The sequence below is a fragment of the Nyctibius grandis genome, chromosome 16 (genome assembly GCF_013368605.1).
Source record: "Nyctibius grandis isolate bNycGra1 chromosome 16, bNycGra1.pri, whole genome shotgun sequence".
NCBI classification, from domain to species: domain Eukaryota; kingdom Metazoa; phylum Chordata; class Aves; order Nyctibiiformes; family Nyctibiidae; genus Nyctibius; species Nyctibius grandis.
The window spans coordinates 7,204,231-7,224,605 of NC_090673.1; the positions used below are offsets into that span (position 1 = coordinate 7,204,231).

General features: G+C 51.8%; 1 protein-coding gene across 2 annotated transcripts; it reads left to right on the top strand.

The window, feature by feature from the left end:
* Positions 1 to 315: 315 nt before the first annotated feature.
* TPRN (taperin) lies at positions 316 to 19,696 on the top strand. Of its 2 annotated transcripts, none has more exons than XM_068413909.1 (4): positions 316 to 2,487; positions 15,833 to 16,016; positions 16,286 to 16,416; positions 16,783 to 19,696. In XM_068413909.1, the coding sequence occupies exons 1-4, from the start codon at positions 322 to 324 to the stop codon at positions 16,843 to 16,845; spliced, it is 2,544 nt and encodes an 847-aa protein (XP_068270010.1). In that variant the 5' UTR covers positions 316 to 321; the 3' UTR covers positions 16,846 to 19,696. The 2 variants fall into 2 exon arrangements, with proteins under 2 accessions (XP_068270010.1, XP_068270011.1); XM_068413910.1 differs by having other exon boundaries at positions 16,289 to 16,416.
* The last annotated feature ends 679 nt before the right edge of the window (positions 19,697 to 20,375 follow it).

Sequence of the window (20,375 nt, forward strand, 5' to 3'; positions counted from 1 at the left end):
GGGCCAAAGCCCAGCCGCTTCCAGGCGGCCCCCGAGGGGCTCTGCCCGCCAGACAGCGCCTGCCGGGGCCCCTCAGGGGCGGATCTCGGCCACCGGCCCCAAGGCTGGGCGGGGAGCTGCGCCTCCGGGCGCCGACTGCGAGCGACGGGCCGCCCCGGGGCCGCCCCCGGCCGCCGGCCCTGTCATGGCGGCCGCCCCGCCCCGCTCCCACCGCCCCGCGGAGGGCGGCCCGGGGGCGGTGCCGCGGCCGGCGGCGAGGCCTGCCCAGGTGCGCGGGCGGAGGCGGCGGCAGAGAGGGCACTGCGCTGCCGAGCCGCCGCCATGAGCAGCGCCGAGCTGCCGCTCGGGGCCGGGCCGCGGGCGCAGCCCGCCTGGAAGCGGGAGATCCTGGAGCGGAAGCGGGCCAAGCTGGCGGGGGCGGCCGGCGGCGAGCCGGAGCCGGCGGCGGGGGAGCGGCTGGTGGTGGCGGAGAGCCTGGGCCCGCTCCGCGAGAACCCCTTCATGCGGCTGGAGAGCGAGCGGCGGCGGCTGCGGCAGGGGCTGCCCGGGCACGGCCCCGGGGCGGCGCGGCCGCTGCAGCAGCTGCTGGAGCTGTACAGCGCCGTGCCCGGCATCCGCACCATCCGCGCCGACAACATCCTCATCATCGAGTCCCAGCCCGACGCCGCCGCATGCTTCACCGACGGGGACGCGCTGCCTGGCCGCCGCCGGGACCCGGCTGGCGCCTGCTCCCCGCCGCGGCGCCCCGACCCGCTGCGGGAGCTGCTGGCCCGCCGCGGCGCCGCCCTCGCCGAGATCCGCGCTGACCAGGTCGTCATCTACGAGGCGGCCGAGCCGCCGGAGCCGCCCGAGGCGGCCGAGCCGGGCACCGTCAGCCGCCTCCTGGAGAAGTTCGGGCAGCGGCCGCGGGGCCGCCGACGCCGCGGCGGGGAGGTGCTGACCGGGCCCGGGCCCGGGCCCGGGCCCGGCGCCGTGCCAGGCGGGCCGGCTGCCCCTCCTCCGGCGGCACCGGGCTCCCCCCGGGCCGGGCCGCCACCTCCGCAGGTGGTACCTGGCTCCCCCCGGCCCTCGGCACCTCCCCAGAGGGGACCCGGTTCCCCCCGGGCCTCGGCCCCAAAAGCGGGACCGGGATCTCTGCAGGCGGCACCGGTTGCCCCTCAGCCGCTGCCGGCTCCCTCCCGGGCTGCCACCCCCGCAGCGGTGCCGGCCACCCCCCAGCCTGTTGTCCTGCAGCCGGCTCCCCCCCGGGCTGCCCCCCCTCAGCCTGCAGCCCCCCAGCCCGTGGCCCCAGCTCCCCCCCGGGCTGTCACCCCCCAGTCCGTGACCCTGGCTCCCCCCCGGGCTGTTACCCCCCAGCCTGCAGCCCCCCAGGCAGCCCCGGCTCCCCCCAGGGCTGCAGCCCCACAGGCGGTCCCAGCCACCCCCAAGGCCTCAGCCCCCCAGGCCAACTGCTTTCTCCACAAGATTGGCTCCAACTCCTTCACCGTCACCCCCCGGGGGCTGCCCCCCGGCAGCCGCGTCCCCGAGCCCAGCGCTGTCCCCACGCCCAGCGCTGTCCCCACCAGCCGTCCCCTGCCGCCCAAGGGGCCGCCAGTGCCATCCACCAGCGCTCCCCATGCCAGAGCCAACGCCAGGAGGCCAAAGCCGGAGGAGGCTGAAGCGGCCACGTTGCCCCCACCCAGTGCCACTCTGGCGCCCAGTGCCACCGGCTCCACCCAGCCGCTCTCCGCCTCTGCTCCCCGGGCCGGGGGCTCCTTTGAGATCCACCCGGCCCCCAAGCCCGACTTGGCTGCCATCCCAGCCCATGACCTGCAGGCCCAGGCCTTGGCCAAGCTGCGCCTGAATTCGCGCAATTCCTTCCTCTTCGTGCCCCGCCGGGAGGGCGGCCCAGCTCAGCCTCCAGCCCAGAGTGCCAGGCCAGGGCCGCCACCACCGTCCTCGGAGGAGAAGGCACCAAAGGAGGCCCCAAAGGCTTCTGCCCAGGAGCAGGAAGAGCCTGCCGCTTCCCCAGCGGCGCCTCTGGATCCGTTGGTACCTGTGACTTACATCGACGACATTGTGGAGCCGGACAGTGGGGAGCTTTCTCCCAGGGCTGGCTCGGCTGTGAGGATGGGGAGCTTGGCGGATCAGCCTGGAGGGGCTGGCCCTGACCTGGAGATGGAGTTTTCCTCCGTGCCCCTCTACAGACCACACTCTGTCCCCCACCAGCGGGGAGGCAGCACCTTCACTGTTGTGCCCAAAAGGAAGCCCGTTGCCTCGGGGCTGCAGACTCTCGCTGATGCCAGCAGAAGGCTGCAGCAGGAGGAAGAGGAGGAGGAGGAAGAGGAGAGCAAAGGAAAAGGCAAAGCTGTGGAGAATGCTGATGGGCCCCAAGCAGGCATGTCCCATAAAAAGCGCTACCCCACGGTGAACGAGATCGAAGTGATCGGGGGGTACCTGTCCCTGGAGAGGTCCTGCATGAGCAAGACAGGCTCCCGCCGGAAGAAGGTAACTGCCTGGGGTGCCTCTGTGCTGAACAGCCAGGCTGGAAGTAGCTCAGTACTACTTTTGGCTTGTCTTGCCATGAGGCACTGGGTGGGAAGATGTTTTTCTGGGCTTTTTAAGGGCCAGAGGCTTGCCCTCAGAGAGGGGGCATTGGGTGCTCTTCCACCAAGCAGATGAGGGTGGGATGTGACCTGTGATAACTGCAGGGCCTCTCCCGCAATCACTTCTTGGAGATATGATAACGGAGAGTAAAGTATTTCAGATATTTATAAAATTGAGGTGAGTCGCGTGGTTTGAGCGGCTTAGGACTTGCCCCCTCTCCAGCCCTTCTCTCTGTGTCCAGGGGCTGTTGGACATGTTGAGCTCCCCGTGGTCACTGCCCGGCTTGTGACACAGCGCAGCGGGCAGAGTGGTGTTAGCGTCTTCCTCTGCGTTAGTGATGTATTGATAGAGGCTCAGGAATTAGGTCTCTATTAGGCAGAAGGAGATCAGCAACAACTTAACTCCCCTTGATAGGATTATACCACCTGGCTGCTCGTTCTGGGTGTGCAGCTGCATCTCTGAAGATCTGCCAGACGTTTGCAGTGTCTTTGCTCCGAGTGTCTTTGGAGTGAATGCCAGGTTTTCTCACTGCTTGGGGTCTAGCTTAGATCCTTGTGAGCCTTAAATTGAGAATTAATCTTTGTATGACGTGGTGAAATGCATCTGGATGTGATAAAGACATGGTCATGCTGAAAGAGTGGGTTATTTTGCTGTGCCGGAGGAGTAGGCGTGAATTGTTCGGCTCTGAAAGCAGCACGCTAAGGTGACAAATCCCGATTCCTAGGTCTGCGACGTGACATGTTTTTCCATAGCGGGAAGAGTTGTTTGTCGTTCCGTTACCTAAATTCAACTAAATATTTGATGGACTGAATCCACATGGGTGCCTGAGGCACTGAGCATTATAATTTGAGGAAATCCTTTGAATCTCATTTAGAAGGGAGGCGGTGAGTGCTGTTTCTCGTGGCTTAACGTTGTTAGATTCCTTCATAAGAGCCCACAATCGGTGTTAATTTGATCATGACTAATGCAGGTAGCAGATCTGGAGCATGAACACCATGAGATCTAGAATAAGCAAATAAGTAGGAGTGTTGATTCTCACTCAGTGCTCCTGTAGTTTTTCCTTGTCCTCCTACAAGGAAATGCTTAATCAGACTGGAATTGTTCTGTTTAAATGCCTGCTGGATCACGCTCATTCCAGCTGTTTTCTTGGCTCTGTGCAGTTTGGGGTATTAATTGGATTTACACCAAGTCACGTATGTGGTATAAATGGTGAAAATATCAAGAATACATGTTACAGCTATGGGTAGTCTTAGGGTGGAGCACAAAATACACATGAAACCTTGCGGGACAGACTCTCCTAGATAAGCCTGGCTTCTGATGCAGCCAGTGGAGCTGATTTTGCTGTGCAGGGCAGTGCTGTTGGGGCAGCAGCCTTGCTGGTACGAGAATAAAGCCTCAGATGATAAGCAAAACCAATTAAGTGGTGCGTGGTGGAAGCTGTCCTTAAGCAGTACAGAAAAGGAGGAAGGGAGGTGAGGACAAGGCTAGTGTAGTGACTGAACTGGTTAAAGGCTGGTCAAACACTGGAACAGGAAACCAGAGAAGTGGTGGCATCTCTATCCCTGGAGCTGTTTGAAACTTGCCTGGGGAGAGCCTGGAGCGACTGATCTGGTTGGACCTGCTTGTAGCAGGAGTCTGGGCTAGAGACCTCCAGAGCTCCTTTCCCAACCTAAAATATGATTCTCTGAAATTGGTTGACAGCTGGTTTTTCTGCTCTGTGTTGGATTTGTGTGACATTGGGCAGGTCATGTATCTTCACCGCTTCTGTTCTTACCAGCTTAATAGCATTAACTATCCCGCTCTGCAGGCACTCTGATGATGAAGCGTGCGAAATACTGCGAGATGCACGTACAACTGTAGCGGTGTTCGCTTAGAATTATACGTGGGGGATGTCCTGCATGAGAACTTGCATAAAGATCTCGTTTCTGAGAAGAGAGGTATTAAAAGGTAAAGGAGGAACTGCCTGTTACATTGCAGAGCTCAGGAGGCTGAAACAAATGGGGACCCTTTGGAAAATAAGATCCAGCTTAAGGAGAAGGAGTAAAGAGCCACAAGTTTCTGGGTAAAATTAAATGTGGCAAAGTAGTGGGAGAAACACCAGGTTTTCCTTCAGTTCCCTTCCTGCTAGGGGAGGCAAGCGTGGAGTTGGACTTTGTAGCCAGTGTACAGAAGATGCTGTTGCTGTAGCAAATGGAAAGATTTCTGTTTACTTTTAACCTAGAGGATGTTTGTGGCTTTTACTCTGGGTAATAAGGCTGAGTGTTGATGCCTGAAATGAAAGGAGCTAGTATTGGGACGCATTCCTTGGTTTCTTCCCAAGAGATCGCTGTGTGTCGCCAAGGCAACCGGCCAAAAACAAGGGTTCTGTTTTGTAGATGTGTCGGGGTTTTCAGAAGCTTGGTTTTGGCCCGAATTGGGCAGACGCAGACATTTCCTGTGACCTGGAAGCTGCAGTTTTTTGGTAAAACCAATGTCCCTTTCTCTTTTGGGGGTATCAAAATCAAACCTGATGCTGGTTTCACTGAGCAGCTACACGGGTCTTTTGGGGTGATTCTCTCCAGGCAGACCTGCCGGATGAGCCCACCTCCTGCTGAGCGTCTTCCTTTCCAAACTTTGCTTTGGATTTGCTGAAAGGTCTTTAAGTATGCTCCAGGCTCAAGAAAGTGGCGTTTAGTGAAACTTCGATGACTTGGAAAACTTCATCCGCTCGCTGGTGCTCAGCAGGAATCTGGGCGAGGAAAACAGCAGGCCTGGCACAGCCTGGAAGTTCTGTGTTCCTGCAGATCAGCGGGTGCCTGTGCTTACGGTCAGGGCTAATGATTTAGTAGGAGGGAGAGAGGTGGTTGTGGCAGTTGGACTGATTGTTCTGCACGGTGCAAATTGTGTTTCTTCTTCAAAAGCGGAAATTTGGCCTCTCTCTTCTGTCCCCTTATTTGGCCACTGATTGCCTGACTATGGTAGAGATGCCAGCAAAATGCAGCTGACTCAGTCTACGTCCTCCAGTCCACATCTCCGTGGCTTTTTGGAGCAGGAGGGTGGCTGGGACAGCGTGGGAGTGGGTTCCAGCACTGCTCTGGTCTGCGCAGGGGGAGCTCCAGCCCCCTGCGATCAGCCCCGTGGCTGCAGGACTGAGTTTGACTTGTGACTTTGCTGTGGCCTGCTGGTGTTCAAGGAAAAATAGCTTTATTGCTCCTTCCAGACACTTCAAATATGTGAAGCAGCTGTTTGTTTTGGGGTTGGAGCTGTATCTTGAGCTGATGAGGGAGAGAGAGAAATGCTGTTCTTGTGTCAGAATGAAAAATGGTTTCCCAGCTCTCTTGTGCAACTAGAGCTGCTGCGGTGGGACAGTCGTCATTTGCCCAGGGCTGCGAAGGTGAACATGGGGTTGTGTATGATGGCACACGGTCAAGATCTGCAGGTGGAGGGCAGAGCCCCAGCCGTGCTTGTCCCGGGGACCGGGCTGCCTGTGTGGGCAGGGGGTTTGAGCTCTTGTCCTCGTACAGGCGTGAGGATGCCCGTCAGGACTGTTCATCCACGTTGTGGCTGTTCTGAGACCTCTCCAAGCGGTATCACAGAGCAGATAAAGCAGGAGGGGTGTGACTTCAGTTTGAAAATTTAGCAGGAGGGGTGTGACTTCAGTTTGAAAACTTAAGTGAACGTTTGCAGCTTTGAAGGGGTGTGCTGGGCTGCAAGCGGAGCGCTGGGCAGCTGCTGGCTGAGCTGTCAGCCCCGACGGTGAGGACAGGATACGTGCATAGGGGTGGAAGGAGACCTACTGACCTTTGTGCTAAACAAGGAGTGGGGGGAGAGGATGCAGAGCGCTGTTGGTGACCTCTGTTCAGTGCTTGTCTTCGTACTCTGTTATTACAGAAGAAATAAAGACACTTCAGCCTGATAGCAGGCTTGGGAGGAAGGGAAGGCTTTGCTGCAGGATGTGGATCTTTGGGATCTCACAGGATAAGATCTGGGTCGGCTGCTGACAAGAACTAATCTTGGTTTGGTTACCTGCCAAAATAACGTACAATAAATTTGTCAGCAAGATAGAAATCTAGGTTTCTGTAAAACACGTGACTGGCATGTTGGAGCGAGTGATTGGCCAGGACTGCAAACTGCTGAGCCAGCTGGGGTCCTGAGAAGTAGTTGTCAGTCTTCAGGCTTCACATTCTTATCTTGTTGGAGGTTGGACTCTGCCATGAAGGTCCTGCGTGTACAGAGTTTGCCCTGACTGTTCTCCTTCCTTATGTCTTGTCACTCCTGAAGTTTATCCCAAGTCACAGTATGTTTGTCCTCTCCAGGACCTGGTACCTCTTGGGGATCCTGCAGGAAAGGTGACTTCTGGCCAGGCCATCCAAAGTCCTGTAAATAACAGGACTTGAGAGCCAACAGACATCAGGTTGTTGGTGGTTTGAATGGTTTTTGCTTGACACAGTTGGCAGTTTGAGTGCTGGAAGATGAGCTGCAGCTGTGCATGAACAGAGCAAGAGCAAGGTTGGTGGGATCCAAACAGTTGAAGTCTAACACTTCCCTGCTTCTTTGCAAAATTGTCTTCAAAGATCTTCAGCTTCAGCTGACCTTCAAAAGGTTCCAGCTTATGTTGACTTCAACATGGTCCATTTTCTAACGTTTTGAGCTGCATAATGCCTGAATATGCTTTCCAAATGCCCACTTAAATATCTGTTAAAAAAATATTCTAAACATCCCTCAGCTTTTCATCATGGGCAGGATTGGGCAGCAGTTTTGTTGGTCTAACCTGCTGAACTTCTTGCTCTGTAGCTTTCCATCTGTTCAGTTCTGCTGGAGATGGTCTCCTGTGAGAACCAGGTGTAGGCTCGAGACACTGGCAGGGATGAACACTTCCAGCTGTTGCCTGGACCTGTTTGGAGCAAGTCTGCACAGGGTGGAATCTAAATACCGGTGAATGCCTCAAGTGTGTTTTTGGTTTGTTTTTTTTTTTTTTTTTTCAGTATATAACACAAGTAAATTAACCTGGTGGTAGAAGCAAAAATCTTTCTGCAAAAATTACGTAGATTCCCTCATCTCTCTGTTTTGGAGGGCTCAGGACAAGGATTTGTGTTATTTAGCTCTGGGAGAGCTGCATGTTCCTGTTCTATTTTCTGTCTCATGGCTGTGCTCTGCTGGGGCAAACACATCTGCCACCTTTAAGGAGGGGCTGTAGTATGTATCTGACATGGATGCATTGAATTTTTGGTAGATGAGGTCAGCAGTGGCAAGTCCTGCTTAGTAAATACATGTCTTGGATGATCAGGCATGGTTCCTCCCCTGCGGAGGTGATTTCTACTACCTGTCTGATGTGAGCAGGGCTGTTTCACCCAGACAGTGCAATTTCCCTGCCCTTTTCTAATTCTGCTGATTTTTAGCCTATGGTGTTGATGGCCAAAGACTCTAGAAGTCAGGATCTTGTTGTGGTTACAGTTTTGAAACCACCTTGCAAGCTGGACCTGAGGCTGTCAGTGGGGAGGTAGGTTGTGTTTTGTTGCCCCACTGCCCGCCAGCTCCTTGAAGTGCTGGTTCTTCGTTGTACTAAGTGCCTGGCAGAGCAGATGAAACATAGTTATCTCATCTCCGTAGTGGGAAATTTTCTGCGACTCAGATTCTCCGTGGCCTTGCCCCTCCCATGCTTTGCCTCGTGCCACAGTGACAGTCTGAGCTGCTCCTACATTTCCCCCGGTTCTCTTCCTCCGTCCCCTGCTTGCCTGCCGCTGTCAGCAGCACGGGGAATGGAACAGAAGAACTAAAATAGAAACTCTGACGCAAATAAGAGACGAGCCTGCCTTTGAAGCTGGTTAGGACATGCCCAGGGCTCAGCCTGTCCCAGAGCTCGAGAGGAGATTTGGAGAGCTTTGTGCTCTGAATTCCGATCACACGGATTACAGTTAACGTTATCTTAATTGGTTTCCTTAATCTGTGGACCAGATTGGAGATGGTTTATAATTTTCCTCCATCTCAAGTATTCAGCTTGTCTTGGGTTTGGGTTTTCCTTGCCCCTCTGTTTTTTCCATGGTGTTCCTCAGAAGGGCTGAGGAAGCACACTCTCAGGCTGGCCAGGGCAGAAGTCCTGCTTGTCTGTGTTATATGTGGGAAATGGTAGGAAAAATGAAAATGTTTAGTTTCCAGGTTCAGCGGCAGTGAAGGAAATGTCAGTAAGAGCTGCTGCAGCAGCATCTCCTTCACCTCTGGGGTTGTGCTCAGTCCCCTCCCAAATGAAACCTGGACAATTTAAAATCTATTTATACATCTGGACTCTTCCTAGTGACTGCAGCGGGATGTGGGTGTGCCATGAAGCTGTGACGATATCTCTGTTTGGGCAGTTTGTGTAGGGAGAGTCACGTGAAGCATCTGTGTCACACAGAGAAGCTTCGCAAACATCCTGGGAAAATCTGGGCTGAAGGAACTTGGTGCTGATGTTTTCTGAAAAGTGCCCTTCAGATCATAGAATGTCCTGAGTTGGAAGGGACCCACAAGGACCATCGAGTCCAACTCCTGTCCCAGCGTAGGACAACCCCAGAATTCACACCAATGATGATCCTGGGAACTTGGCAGGATGGAGCTGCTGTTCCGTAGGCATTTGATGGACTATAGGCAACCTGAGGAAAATACCTCCGACACTATGAGAGCAAAACGCTTGCTTAGGGAAATGTATAGCTTGCAGCTGGTGAAAATGCAGGTCTGAGGGTATATCCGTAAGGCCCACGGTGAACTTGCTGCACTGAGTCACTTCTCTTTGAGGAAGTACCATCTTTTGCATATTAGTAGTAGAGAAAAAGGGCAAGAGAGACACGAGCTCTCTCGTGCAGCTGATACTGTTCATGTCACTGAAGCCTTTTGCTCCTCAAGTCTAGAATGAGCTTCTTGCCAGGGTGGGAAGTAATTCTGTTCCCATCTTCACCATATTTCCTGGGAAATGATGCTGCGTCTGTCCAGTTCCAGCTGGAGACGGTTCACTTGCACCAAGCCAAGGTATTTGTTTGGACTGCTCTGCTCAGTCTTGGTTGCACAGAAGTGTTTGTGGGTGGCATCTCCCAGGGCTGCACCATGTTGTAGCCACAAATTGTAAGCTTGGAGTTCCCTGTATAGCAGAATCTTCTGCTCTTTGGGAGTCTTGCGCATTGTTCATGAAGATACCAAGTCTTGGCACTAATTGTATCTTGTTTGTGCCTGCTCTCTTTGTGTATTCAGATGAGATCTGTTTCATATATGTAGGGAGATTTGTCCAATTCTTATAGGCCAAGTAAGTCATATTTGAATTGCTTGTTAAACTGTGGAAGGCTCTGGCTCCTTTGCCCGCAGATGTGCAAAGGAATGAAGGGATCCTTGGGTGAATAACTGCTTTGTACCGCATCAGGCTGTGACTCCAACTGCCCCGGGGTTGTTTGGGCGCTGGAATCTGTTCTTGTCTAAGTCAAAGGAAGAGTTAACAAAGCTGCCTGCCCTGCGATGCTCTCGGGGACTGTCCCTGCCCTGTCACTTCTCATCAGGAATTTGAAACTTCCCCGTGTCTTGTACAAGGAGTTTAATATTTCGAATCTCCATGCATTGCTCCTGTCTACCATGTGCTTCAGCATATTGATTACACAGAGCTGGCTTTGTGGGTTGCCTTGTAAATGGAGACTTTCTTGTTTTGCCTTGTGGTTTGGGAGCTGGGATGCGATTCTGGAGGCAACCTCTCCTTTAGCAGCAACGCAGCGCTCCCTTGACGTGCTGCTGCTGTAAATCTTTAGTGCTTCTAGTTCTATTCAGTAACCAACTCTGTGATGCAGTTAATGGTTGAGCAAAACTCAGCGTTACTGTTGGGAAACGCTTCTTGGAAAAGTATGATCAAGTGAGCTTATGGTGGAGCAGCCAACTCCTATGCCCCAAAACTCTTCTTTTTGTACAGCATGACAGAAAAGTACATTTCTGAAGTGCCATCTGCAACTTTCTGGCCATACTTAGGCTGTTTCAGCCGTAGCAGTGCAGGGTTAATCTGATCCAGGAACAAAGTCTCAAGTCCTCTCCATTCCTAGGTGTACCTGTCAGGGAAAAACCCTTTCTTCCTGTGTCAAGGAAAGGCTTTAGAGGTTCAAAAGCTCCTTATCTTCTCCTGAATGACAGCAAATGCCTTGGTAGTATGCTCATGCTACTGCAGCCCTCATGGTACTATTCCAGGCTGCTGTGCAAAAGGTTGTGCCTGGAGATATTAAACAATTTGGGCTGACACATGACCGTGTTTCCAGGACAAATACAAGCATGCAGATAAGCTCATTGCTAACTCCTGGGAAATGGCTCATTTTCCGCAAAATTCTTTATCTAAGAGTTTCAGAGAGAAAACTGCATCGCATGAGAGTTGTCTAGATCATTGACTGCAGGCTGTAATGAAAAAAGATGGAAGGTCCCTGCAGAGGTATGCAGTTTGTGAGCTGCTCCCCCATGTCCTTTTACTGAATTTGCTGATCTGTGAGAATGGTCAGGCTGGGTCAGATGGAAAGACCAGGGTGAACCCTTTGGGGATCTTTGTCCACTCTGTAAAATATCTGCTTCTACCCTCTGTTTCCAGTCTCACAAGCAGTTATTTGTCTGTGCAGGGATCTTCCCTCTCACCCCATGGCAGCGTGGAGCTTGGAGGTTGTTCTGTGTTAGGAGACCCACCTCTTCGCACAGATCCTGAGCTCCGCTGGGCAGAGCCTCCTCCAACCTACCCAATGGGTTTTGGTGCTTGAGGAGCTTTGCTGCCCAGCTTGGGGTGCTGTTTCCTGCAAACCTCTATGGGATGCTCAATATCAACAGGCTTCCTGATGCGCTCCCAGCTCTCTGCTGCTGCAGTTCTTGGGTATCTGGTGCTTTTGTCTTGTGCTTTTGTCTTGTTGACCAAACCTCTGGATGCTCAGTGCAGCAAAATATGTAGCAAAGCTCAATATAAGGCTGCACAGAAGCATAAGGTGATTTTCTTTCTTCAAACCACCGATTTTTGTCCCTGCTTGTTCTGTCAGAGATTTCAATCACTTGCTCTTTTGTATTCATGCTGAATTCTTGTCCACCCTTCCTGCAGATATCAGCTGAAACCCTGCTGCTGCTGTTCCTGAAAAAGGAGGAGGCATTTGGCTGACCAGGTGTGAAAAACTGTTCAACCAGCTGCTTTAAATCACACCCAGCAGCACGTTGGCAGCCCGTGCACGTCCTAGGGAGTCAGTGCAGTCACTAATTTTGTCATTTCAGGGTTATATTGCTTGGGGAGAGAGGAGGATTAGAGGAAAATCAGTACCTGAAAAGAGCAAATCTTGATCCCTGGTGCTACTCAGCTGTTTGGATCTTGTGAAGTACTTGGGTGGCATAACCACGTTACCAAAAACTTGCTGTGTCCCTCTTGTCCCTCCGCAGCAGCTCCTGCCCTCTTGTCTAGTCTGTGCAGCAGCAGTGTGGTGGGGTTGGATGTGCTGGAGGCACCATGCGGTGTTAGCAGGGGCAGGAATCAATGCCAGCTTGTGCTCCGTGACTCGCCATCCCCTCCGCAGGGTGAGCGGGGACAGCAGTGGTGCCCCTGGCAGCCTCCTGCGAGAGCCACGGGTTTGGGGGACGGCTGGTCACCACCGCTCTGCGGGGAGGGGGAAACAGGCTCGGTCATTTTCAGTCCCATCATAGGCTGCTACGAGGGGGATCAATATGCTGACCCTGACTCTCCCTGCTGGAATATAGCTAAAGGGTGATTTTTTTTTTTCTTTTAATGCATAGAACAATTTTTTTTTCTTACTTTTATAAGGCGAGGATTTGAATTGCCAAAGAGGTTCCTGTTCAAAAGGTGTAAAGCACCCTACGGTATCACTTTGGCTTTGCCACACCTGCCAGTAAGCAAATACGATAATAGGTGGAGAAGAGAAAAGCCACACTAAAGAGATTGCTTCTGGAGTTGAGGATGCAGATGAGCCCCATGGTTTGCTCCTGAGACTTACGATGATGCCCCTGGTTTGTGAGGAGCCATCGGGTGTTTGCTCTTTTGTTCACTGCGAAGTCTTGTAGACTTTCCCACCTCGGTGTTCGGAGGTGATGAGGTGTCTGCTGACTTTTATTGTTCATGGCTCCAGTTGGTTTCTGTAAACTGGTTATTTTTATTTCTAATATGTACATGGGGGCTTTTTCGTCGTTGGTCTGGGTGCAGACTGGGTCCTGACAACCTGCATCACCTGAAACAAGGTTGACTTTTTTTTTTTTTCCTTTTCTAAGTTAGCCATGTATGGCTACTCAGATTTATGCTTGTCGGGCAATGTTTACCCTGGCTTCTCTTTCCTGGGATCTCTATTATTCATTACTATTCAAATATGAGCAAATAAATACATGGTTTTTTTCTATGGCAACAAGAATCTGGTGGCTGAACAGCACAATATTCCCTGAAAAGCCTGCCTTATTCTTCCCAGTGTGGCTCTGATTGCTGGGCGGAGTATTAACATATAGAGAAATGGTTTTGGGTTGGACCCTGGTTTTGTGACACAGTTCTGGGTGAAGCATTCAGCTGAGCCAGTAGTCACAAATCCCTGCAAACATCCACAGCTGAAGGGTGCAGAATTATTTTTTTTTCCCCAGCTGGCAGCTGCTGCTGAGGCAGAAAGAGGGGAACCGCTGCTGAGACACGATGAACAGTGTCCTCGGGCTGTGCTGGAGTGTGCTTGGCTCTTCTAAAGAAAATTACCCGTTGCCTTTTGTGTTCCTATAACAGTCTGTATGCTCTGGCACGGGGCTGGCTGGCTGCTGGCTGTGCAAACCTGTTGTCTGTGCCGTTACTGGGCTCCTGATTTTTCTTTTTTAGATGGTTCCTGGGACTGAATCTCCCTGTGTTCCCTACGCACAGTGCTCAGTTCTGCTCAGAGGGTTTCTTAGTGCAGTTATATTGACCTGTGTCCCCTGGTTTTTCCTGAATAAGTTGCCCTCCAGCTTCTGTTGGGTCAAGCAGAGCTGCTTCGTGCTTCCCCTGAAATGGCCTCGTGTTTGGAGAGGGGAACCCAGGTGATGCCACGGCTCTTGGCAGGTTTATTGCTTTGGGTTTTGGGGCTGCTTTGCCCTCTGCTCTCCCTGTGTGCCACGGGAGGGGTGTGCAGGTGCAGGGAGAGCACGTTCGCAGGAGTCCGACCCTGTGCCAGCGCCTGGTTGTTCCTCCGGTGTTTGCTTTGCTGGGGTGCGTCCGAGTGCTTTATTGCCGAGCGGCCGTAGGGCTCTTGGTAGAGTGCGCTGGGTGCGGGGGTGGGACGCTACCGTAGAGCAAGCCAACAGGGTTTGGGGGGCTCTTGTGCTGGGGTGCCCTCACACCAAGCAGGACTGCCTGGCGTCAGCCTTCGTGTAGGCTGCGCTGGCCCAGCTGGAGGTGTTGCTGAAGCGGCAAATTATCTTATGAGCTCTCCCCCGAGGCTGGAGCCCTGGGTGTGTGGGGCTGGCACCGCTGGGCTTAATTATTGCTCTTTTTGAATAGCTTCAACTTTTGCCTCCTCCAGCATTGCGGGCTCTCTGCAGCAGGTACCCGACGAACCCTGGAGACAGAGCGGTCTGCAGGACACCCAGCCCAGCCCTGGGGAGCAAGCGTGACCCCAGTTGAACTGGCTGTGGACAAGTGGGAGCTGCTTTAGTTCAGGGCTTAGGCTGGGCTGTTGGCACGGTGCCTCTGGGCACTGCATGGTCGGTGTCTCCTGGTCATTGCTGCTGCTTTCTACGCTCTGGTTTTAGTCCCTGGTGAGGCTGTTTTCTCCTCTTGCACTACACGCAGCTTTGGTCCAAATTGGACTCAGAGTCATTTTTCTTAGTGATTTCCCCCTGATAGCAGAAACCCAGGAAAACTTAGTTCCATCTCCCAAGCTTAAATTCTAAAAACAAAGCCCAGCTCTCCTGTCCCCTTTATTTTTCGTGTTTAGCCAAGCACTTCTTGCCCTACAGCACAGTTGCCAGCACTGGTCAGCAGCCTGCGTGCAGTGTCTGGGTCTGGGATAGCTTCTGAGCTTTCAGGAGCCCTGGACACCTCGACCCTCGTGGCCTTTGTGCCTGGAAGCGTGGCTCATCCCCACAGTACAGACCCCACATTGTGCATGGTCGCTGCCCGCTCCGCTGCCTGGCTCGGGTCGGGGAGCATCTAGGTCAGCAGCAGGGGTGAGAAATTCAGGGAACAGCAACTGGGATGCTCTGATCTTCAGGGTCATTTTGTTCCAACTCTTTTTCTCTGAAATATAATCATTCCTTTCCTCATGTGTCATCTGGAGAAGGTCATAGTGGCTCTGGCCAGGGCTGGGGCAGGGAAGGGGAAAGGCAGCTGGTTGCCTTCTCTGCCATTTCCATCCTTCCTTCTCCTGGGAGCGTGGGGAAAGGAGCCAGCCTGTACATCCCGAAGGGAGCCAGCCGAGGTACATCCCGAACTCGGGCAGAGTAGCACACAGCTCCAGCATGCTTCTTTGCAGCGCAGAGGAGGCATTAGGTGATGAACTTCTCTTAGAGCAAGGGTTGGTCTTAAACATCATCCCATTTCTAGTGTTCTTGCTCTCCAGTTTTCTGAATGACCCATAAAATTCTGTTTTTCCTTGAGGAACTCCTATGTTGGAGTCCTCTTCATTCTCAGTCTCCCAGTTATTGTGCGAAGGTCATTAGTGAGAATACTAAATTGGTTTCAAAACAGAACCTTTAAGGGCTTCCCACTTGTCCAGTGTTTTCCCTCTCTACTACCATCTGTTACTATCTCTCCTTTAGCTGCTTCCATCTTCTCCCTTCTGGTATTAAACCCTGTTTTTTATCTAGCTGAAATAGCTTTTTGCCAGGACGTCTTCCCAAAAATGTCCTGATCATTGCTGTGTCTATAGTCTAGAGCATGGGTACCCAAACGAGTTGGCAGGCATCAGCGCTGTCACCTTTCCAACATGTGGGTGCTTTCCTTTCCTCCTTGGTAACACTGATCCCTCTTGAGGGACACGCCGGCAGCTCCTCCTGGCTGCTGGGCATCAGCGTTAGATGATGGCAAAGTGTGGGCCAGGACAGAAAGGCAGGGGGTGCTCCAGACCTCTGAGCCTCCTGGCTCCATCCCATCTATTTGGCTATCTGCCTTTGTGGTTTCTCTCAGTGCGGTGAGAGATTTGGTGAGGCACGTTGGGAAAGGTGGGGGGATATGCAACGGCTCCTTTAAACCAGGGTGAGGCCCTGTGGTGGGAGGTGGCCGTTGCCAGAGCAAATGTTGGGATCAGCGGTTTCTTGTGCTGCTTTCTAATAATTCTCCTTTGCTGTTGTCTAGATGAAGATCTCTTTCAACGAGACCAGTTTGCAGACTATGTTTGAGTACCCGTCAGAGAGCTCGCTGGCAGAAGAGGAGGAGGAGGAAGAGGAAGGACATGCTTCTGAAACAGAGGAGGACAAATCTTGCACCTTTTACATTCCACGCCCAAATGGCACTTTGCATCCCACTACACCTAACTCAGGTGAGCGAGGCGCTGTGGTGGCACTGGGGGGGTTACTGGTTGTGTCCGATGCTGTCCATGTTTCCTACAGCCCCTTGTGGGGCTCCACCCAGGTGGGAATGCTAACGGAGGTGACTGCTGCCAGCTGACGGCAGAATCGGGGCTTAGTGGGGACAGGGCTTGAACCAGAACAGGGAACATGGGCAGTTTCCACGCTGTCCCTGCCAGGATCCTGATCCCTCTTCCTTTTGGGGCAGCGGGAAATATTCATGTCAGCTTTGTGCTTCCAGCAGATTTATCCAGCTACACCCCAAAGCACTCCGTGAAGTTCAGCGAGTGGCAGGAGCAGAAGTATGAGGAGATGCCTGCCACAGAGAGACCCCTCCCAAAGGAGGCTGATTCCCGTGGGAGCCAAGTCATGGTGAGACTTTAAATGAGCAGGTCTTGGCTTTGTCCTGCTGTGCTCTTATCCAGTGCTTGGGTTGGTGGGGACAGTGGGTGGGACGGGACGTGCCTTTCACTGAACACCTGCGTGTGTGTTTGCTGCCTCGGGAGGTGTGCCACTGCTCACAGAGGGATCAACACAAGGTCCCACTGGCAGACCTGCCTCTCCCTGTATGCGTAAAGGAGACTTAAGGCAGCTGGCACGCTCTGGACTCCAGGGCGCTTGGAGGGGGGGATTAAACATGCTTGTTAGCCTGGGGCAAGGTGCCAATGCAGCCTTCACCGTCCAAAGGTTTCCTTTGGCTTTGATGACACCTCCATGTCAACTCTGCTTTCTCCACAGCTCACCCCAGCAGAGAAGGGCGGACTCTCGGATTTCAGCAGCGAGCCTGCTCTGTATTTTTGATCGTTTCATCTTCTAGCCTGCAGCAGCGGCTGCTGGACACAACATGTCAGTGCACCTTCCCAACGCCCACGCAAGCACCACGGAAACCAGCTTCTGGGTCCCTCCCTCACTGCAGTTTTAGTTGGATCCTGATGCCAAGGGTGGACTAGATGCTATCAGGCATCTTTGGAGAATATTTGCACTGGATTCTGGGACCTAACTACTACTTTTAAGGCGTATGATTTATTCTACCTGTGGCCTTGCGTATTCCTTGTTCAAGATCAGCTGCCTATTAGGCAAGCAGTTTAAGAGCAGATCTGTAATCCCAGGATGGATGTAGATTCTCTCAGTGTTTATCTGAGTCCACACATCCAGGCACTGTATGGGGTCTGGACGGCTTTTGTAACGCTTCTTCCATCAGAGGCCCCAGTGAAGACCAGTTCTGGAGTTGGAGCACTGGGAGTATCTGGGCAGTTAGCTGGATTCACAGAAGTGGTGGTGATTTGACAGCTAGATTGGGGGTCAGTTTGGAAAACCGTTGAAGGTTTATGGTTTGTTCTCAGCACGTTTCTGGGTCTAGTTTAACTGAATCATGGAATTAATGTGCCAGTTACGTTCTTGTGAAGGACGCTGAACGCACTGTGTGAGGGATGGGAAGGGGAATAAATGCTGTTAGCTTTAGGTGTCATTTTTGCACTGATCTGTAAAGAAGTGTCCAGACTGGCTTCAGCCTCTTGAAGATTCCCAAACATTGGCCATAGCTTTGATCTGTCCATACCCAACTCTGGCGCCCAGTCTCTAATAACTGCTGACTGTGCTTCAGTTTGCCAGTTCCTCTTGTTGCATCTAACGGGGCCAGGCCCAAGATTTATGTCTTCGTTGGCGGGGAGGCTTCCTTCTAGCCATACTGGCTCTGCTCCTCTGATGCAAAGCACAGGAGGGCCATTTCACTCCTTTCTTCTGCAGAACTTGAACAAGGAATATGGTTTTTTTTTTCTAGGATTTTTATAGTTCTATTGTAATTGTTTAATGCAGCCAATATGCAAAGGAATCTGCTAGACTCTTCCATTTAAGTTTTCTACTATTGTAAACTCAGGGTCAAAATTGCACTCTGGAAAAGACGGAACACTGCTGCTAATGTAATTTGTACTTCTGGGATTAAAAGACACGCAGTTGGAATAGATACGGCCTCTTTGGGCTTCATGAAATGAGTGGTACCCCAGTGTGGCTCTATCCAAAGGAACAGGCTGGTATCTTTGATTAAATTTGATATGTTTATTGATTTGTCTATGATATATAGATGATGGATGTCCACTCAAGGTGATGCTGGTCTGTGAACTGAAAATGCTCTGCATACCTTGCACTTGCTTTGGTGTATATTGTAGCAGCAGGAGGAAGGTTGTTCTGCTGAAAAATACGGTCAGAACTAAATGTTAGGACATACCTACTTCTAGCTGTGCTCCTCTTCTGCCCCGGTTGCCCAAATATTTCTGGAAAGATAATGCAAAAAATATGATGAGATACTCAGCAGTTTGTTAGGCGTTGGCTGGAGGGGCCACAAAGACAGACTTTCCACCTCCTTGCACTTCTAACGCTTGTCCTTTTCAAGATAACTCGAGATCTGCTCCCCGTGTGACCTCCCAGGAGCAGCATGGGGCTGGCAGTGTATCTGCCTGTGACATGATGCAAGTACCGTGGGAACAGCAGCGAATCCCATGTGCTGAGGCTTCTCCCATTAATTAAACGCTTCAGGACAAGATGCTGAGACTGGGGTAGAATGAGGAAAAATGCAGGACCACTAGTGACTGCTAGATTCAAGGGATGAGTCAGTTACCAGACACGCAGAGTTAAACACTGAGCAGTGCCCATACCCAGTAGCTGTGCACGCAGCCAAAGGAGATCAGGGACTATGTTTGAAGAACAGGTTATGCGCAGCTTTTCTAGCAGAAAAGATCCCAGTGAGCATCTTGCACTGTGGAAAAGCTCAGGGCAGTTTAAGGCAGCTCTCGGGCTAGATTTGTAGCTGAACAAAACTGCAGGTGGTGAAGCAAAAGCTGCTTGCAAGTAAAGTCAGGGACAAGGTGTCTGAACTAGTCCTGACTTCATTCTGCTCTGGATCAGTGAGGAATGCTAAAGCCAACAATATCCTGCAGCTTGTTCCACTGACTTCAGCCAACTGAAAAGCTGCTCTGGTACTCTGTGTGCTGTTCTCAGTGAATTAGCTCTGTGCCTACAACTTCTCTGGCTAGGACAGGCTCAGTGGAGCGTGGGAGTGCAGAGTGTGCTTCTCGAGAGGAGCACGTGGTGCCCTGGTGTGCTGCTGACTTCCCCACTCCTCCTTCCAGTTTGTCTGCTCTACCTTGTAGCTGTGATTTGCACCTCACGAGTGCTGCCTTCGCACTTCCCGGCTTTGTACTCTAATAATCTCTGTCCGTACCAGATGAACTCTTAGCTTGCTCTTGGCAGAGCAAGGTGAATGCTGGTTTGAGGGCAGAAGCATTAGCTAATAACTCACCTCCTGGGATATACTTCAGTATCACTGTGCTCAAACTAAAGGATATTTTTTTCGTAGATGCCTACCCTGATCTCTAGCATTTGAGGATTAACTTTAGTAGCTCTCTAACTAATACCAAAGTGCACCTGAAAGGAAAATTTACTTCTGTGAAAAAAAGACTTTTATTAAATATGGCATCCTTGTACCGGAACAGCAGCTGTCCCAGACCAACAGGACTTTCCAGGTTGAAGAACAAGTTTAGGAATGCTTTTGTCCATGTGCTTGTTTTTCTTTGTCTTTTGAGGTGCTTTGTGGCTCACTGGCTTTACCAGCATTCCCAATTTCTTCCTTCAGGGCATTTAGCAATGTCTGAGAACTCTCCAGAATCTGGGAAAGAAAGAAATAAAAATAGCTTATTTTTACATAAACTGTTTCTCTTATGAGTTCCCTTCCAATTCAGCTGATCTGCCTTGCAGCAAAAGGGATTCTCCAGCCCTTACAATATCTAATTCTCTGTGATGTATCATCCTATCTCACTGCAGGAATATGTGTGGAGGAATTTCTCTGGTTTGTGCCCATATTCTGAATATGAAACACCTTAAGCAATTGATCTGTCTTGAAGCATGAGGCAGAGAACTTCGTGAAGCAGGCTGGGGGGTGAACTTTTGGGTTGGGTTGGGTTTTTTTTGGGGGGGAGGAGGGGGGAGATGTTGATACCTGGGCTTTTTAGATCAGTATTAAATTGTGCTCAGCTGACCCAGTTTCAACTGTCTTCCACTGTTAAAACTGCATGCTTTAGGTTTCTTGCTTCAAGACTAACTGAACTCCACAATGACCTTACTTCAGACTAAATCTTTCCTTTTATTCATTTTCTATTTTTAGCTTATATTGTACATAATCTAACACACCCACTTACTATGCTCTAGGAGGCAAGGCTACAACAGGTTTAGGAGATCTTGCTGCCTGTCCATCTCACCATTTGAAAGTTTTGACATGGTGGGCAATTGTGACAAAGTGTGATAGTAGGGTTGTAGTCCCAAAGATCATTTACTGTGAA

Coding starts and splice junctions, on each gene's coding strand:
- TPRN (XM_068413909.1), top strand. CDS start 322: ATGAGCAGCGCCGAGCTGCCGCTCGGGGCCGGGCCGCGGGCGCAGCCC. Junction 16,017..16,285: donor TCCCACTACACCTAACTCAG/GTGAGCGAGGCG, acceptor TTGTGCTTCCAG/CAGATTTATCCAGCTACACC. Junction 16,417..16,782: donor CCCGTGGGAGCCAAGTCATG/GTGAGACTTTAA, acceptor CTTTCTCCACAG/CTCACCCCAGCAGAGAAGGG.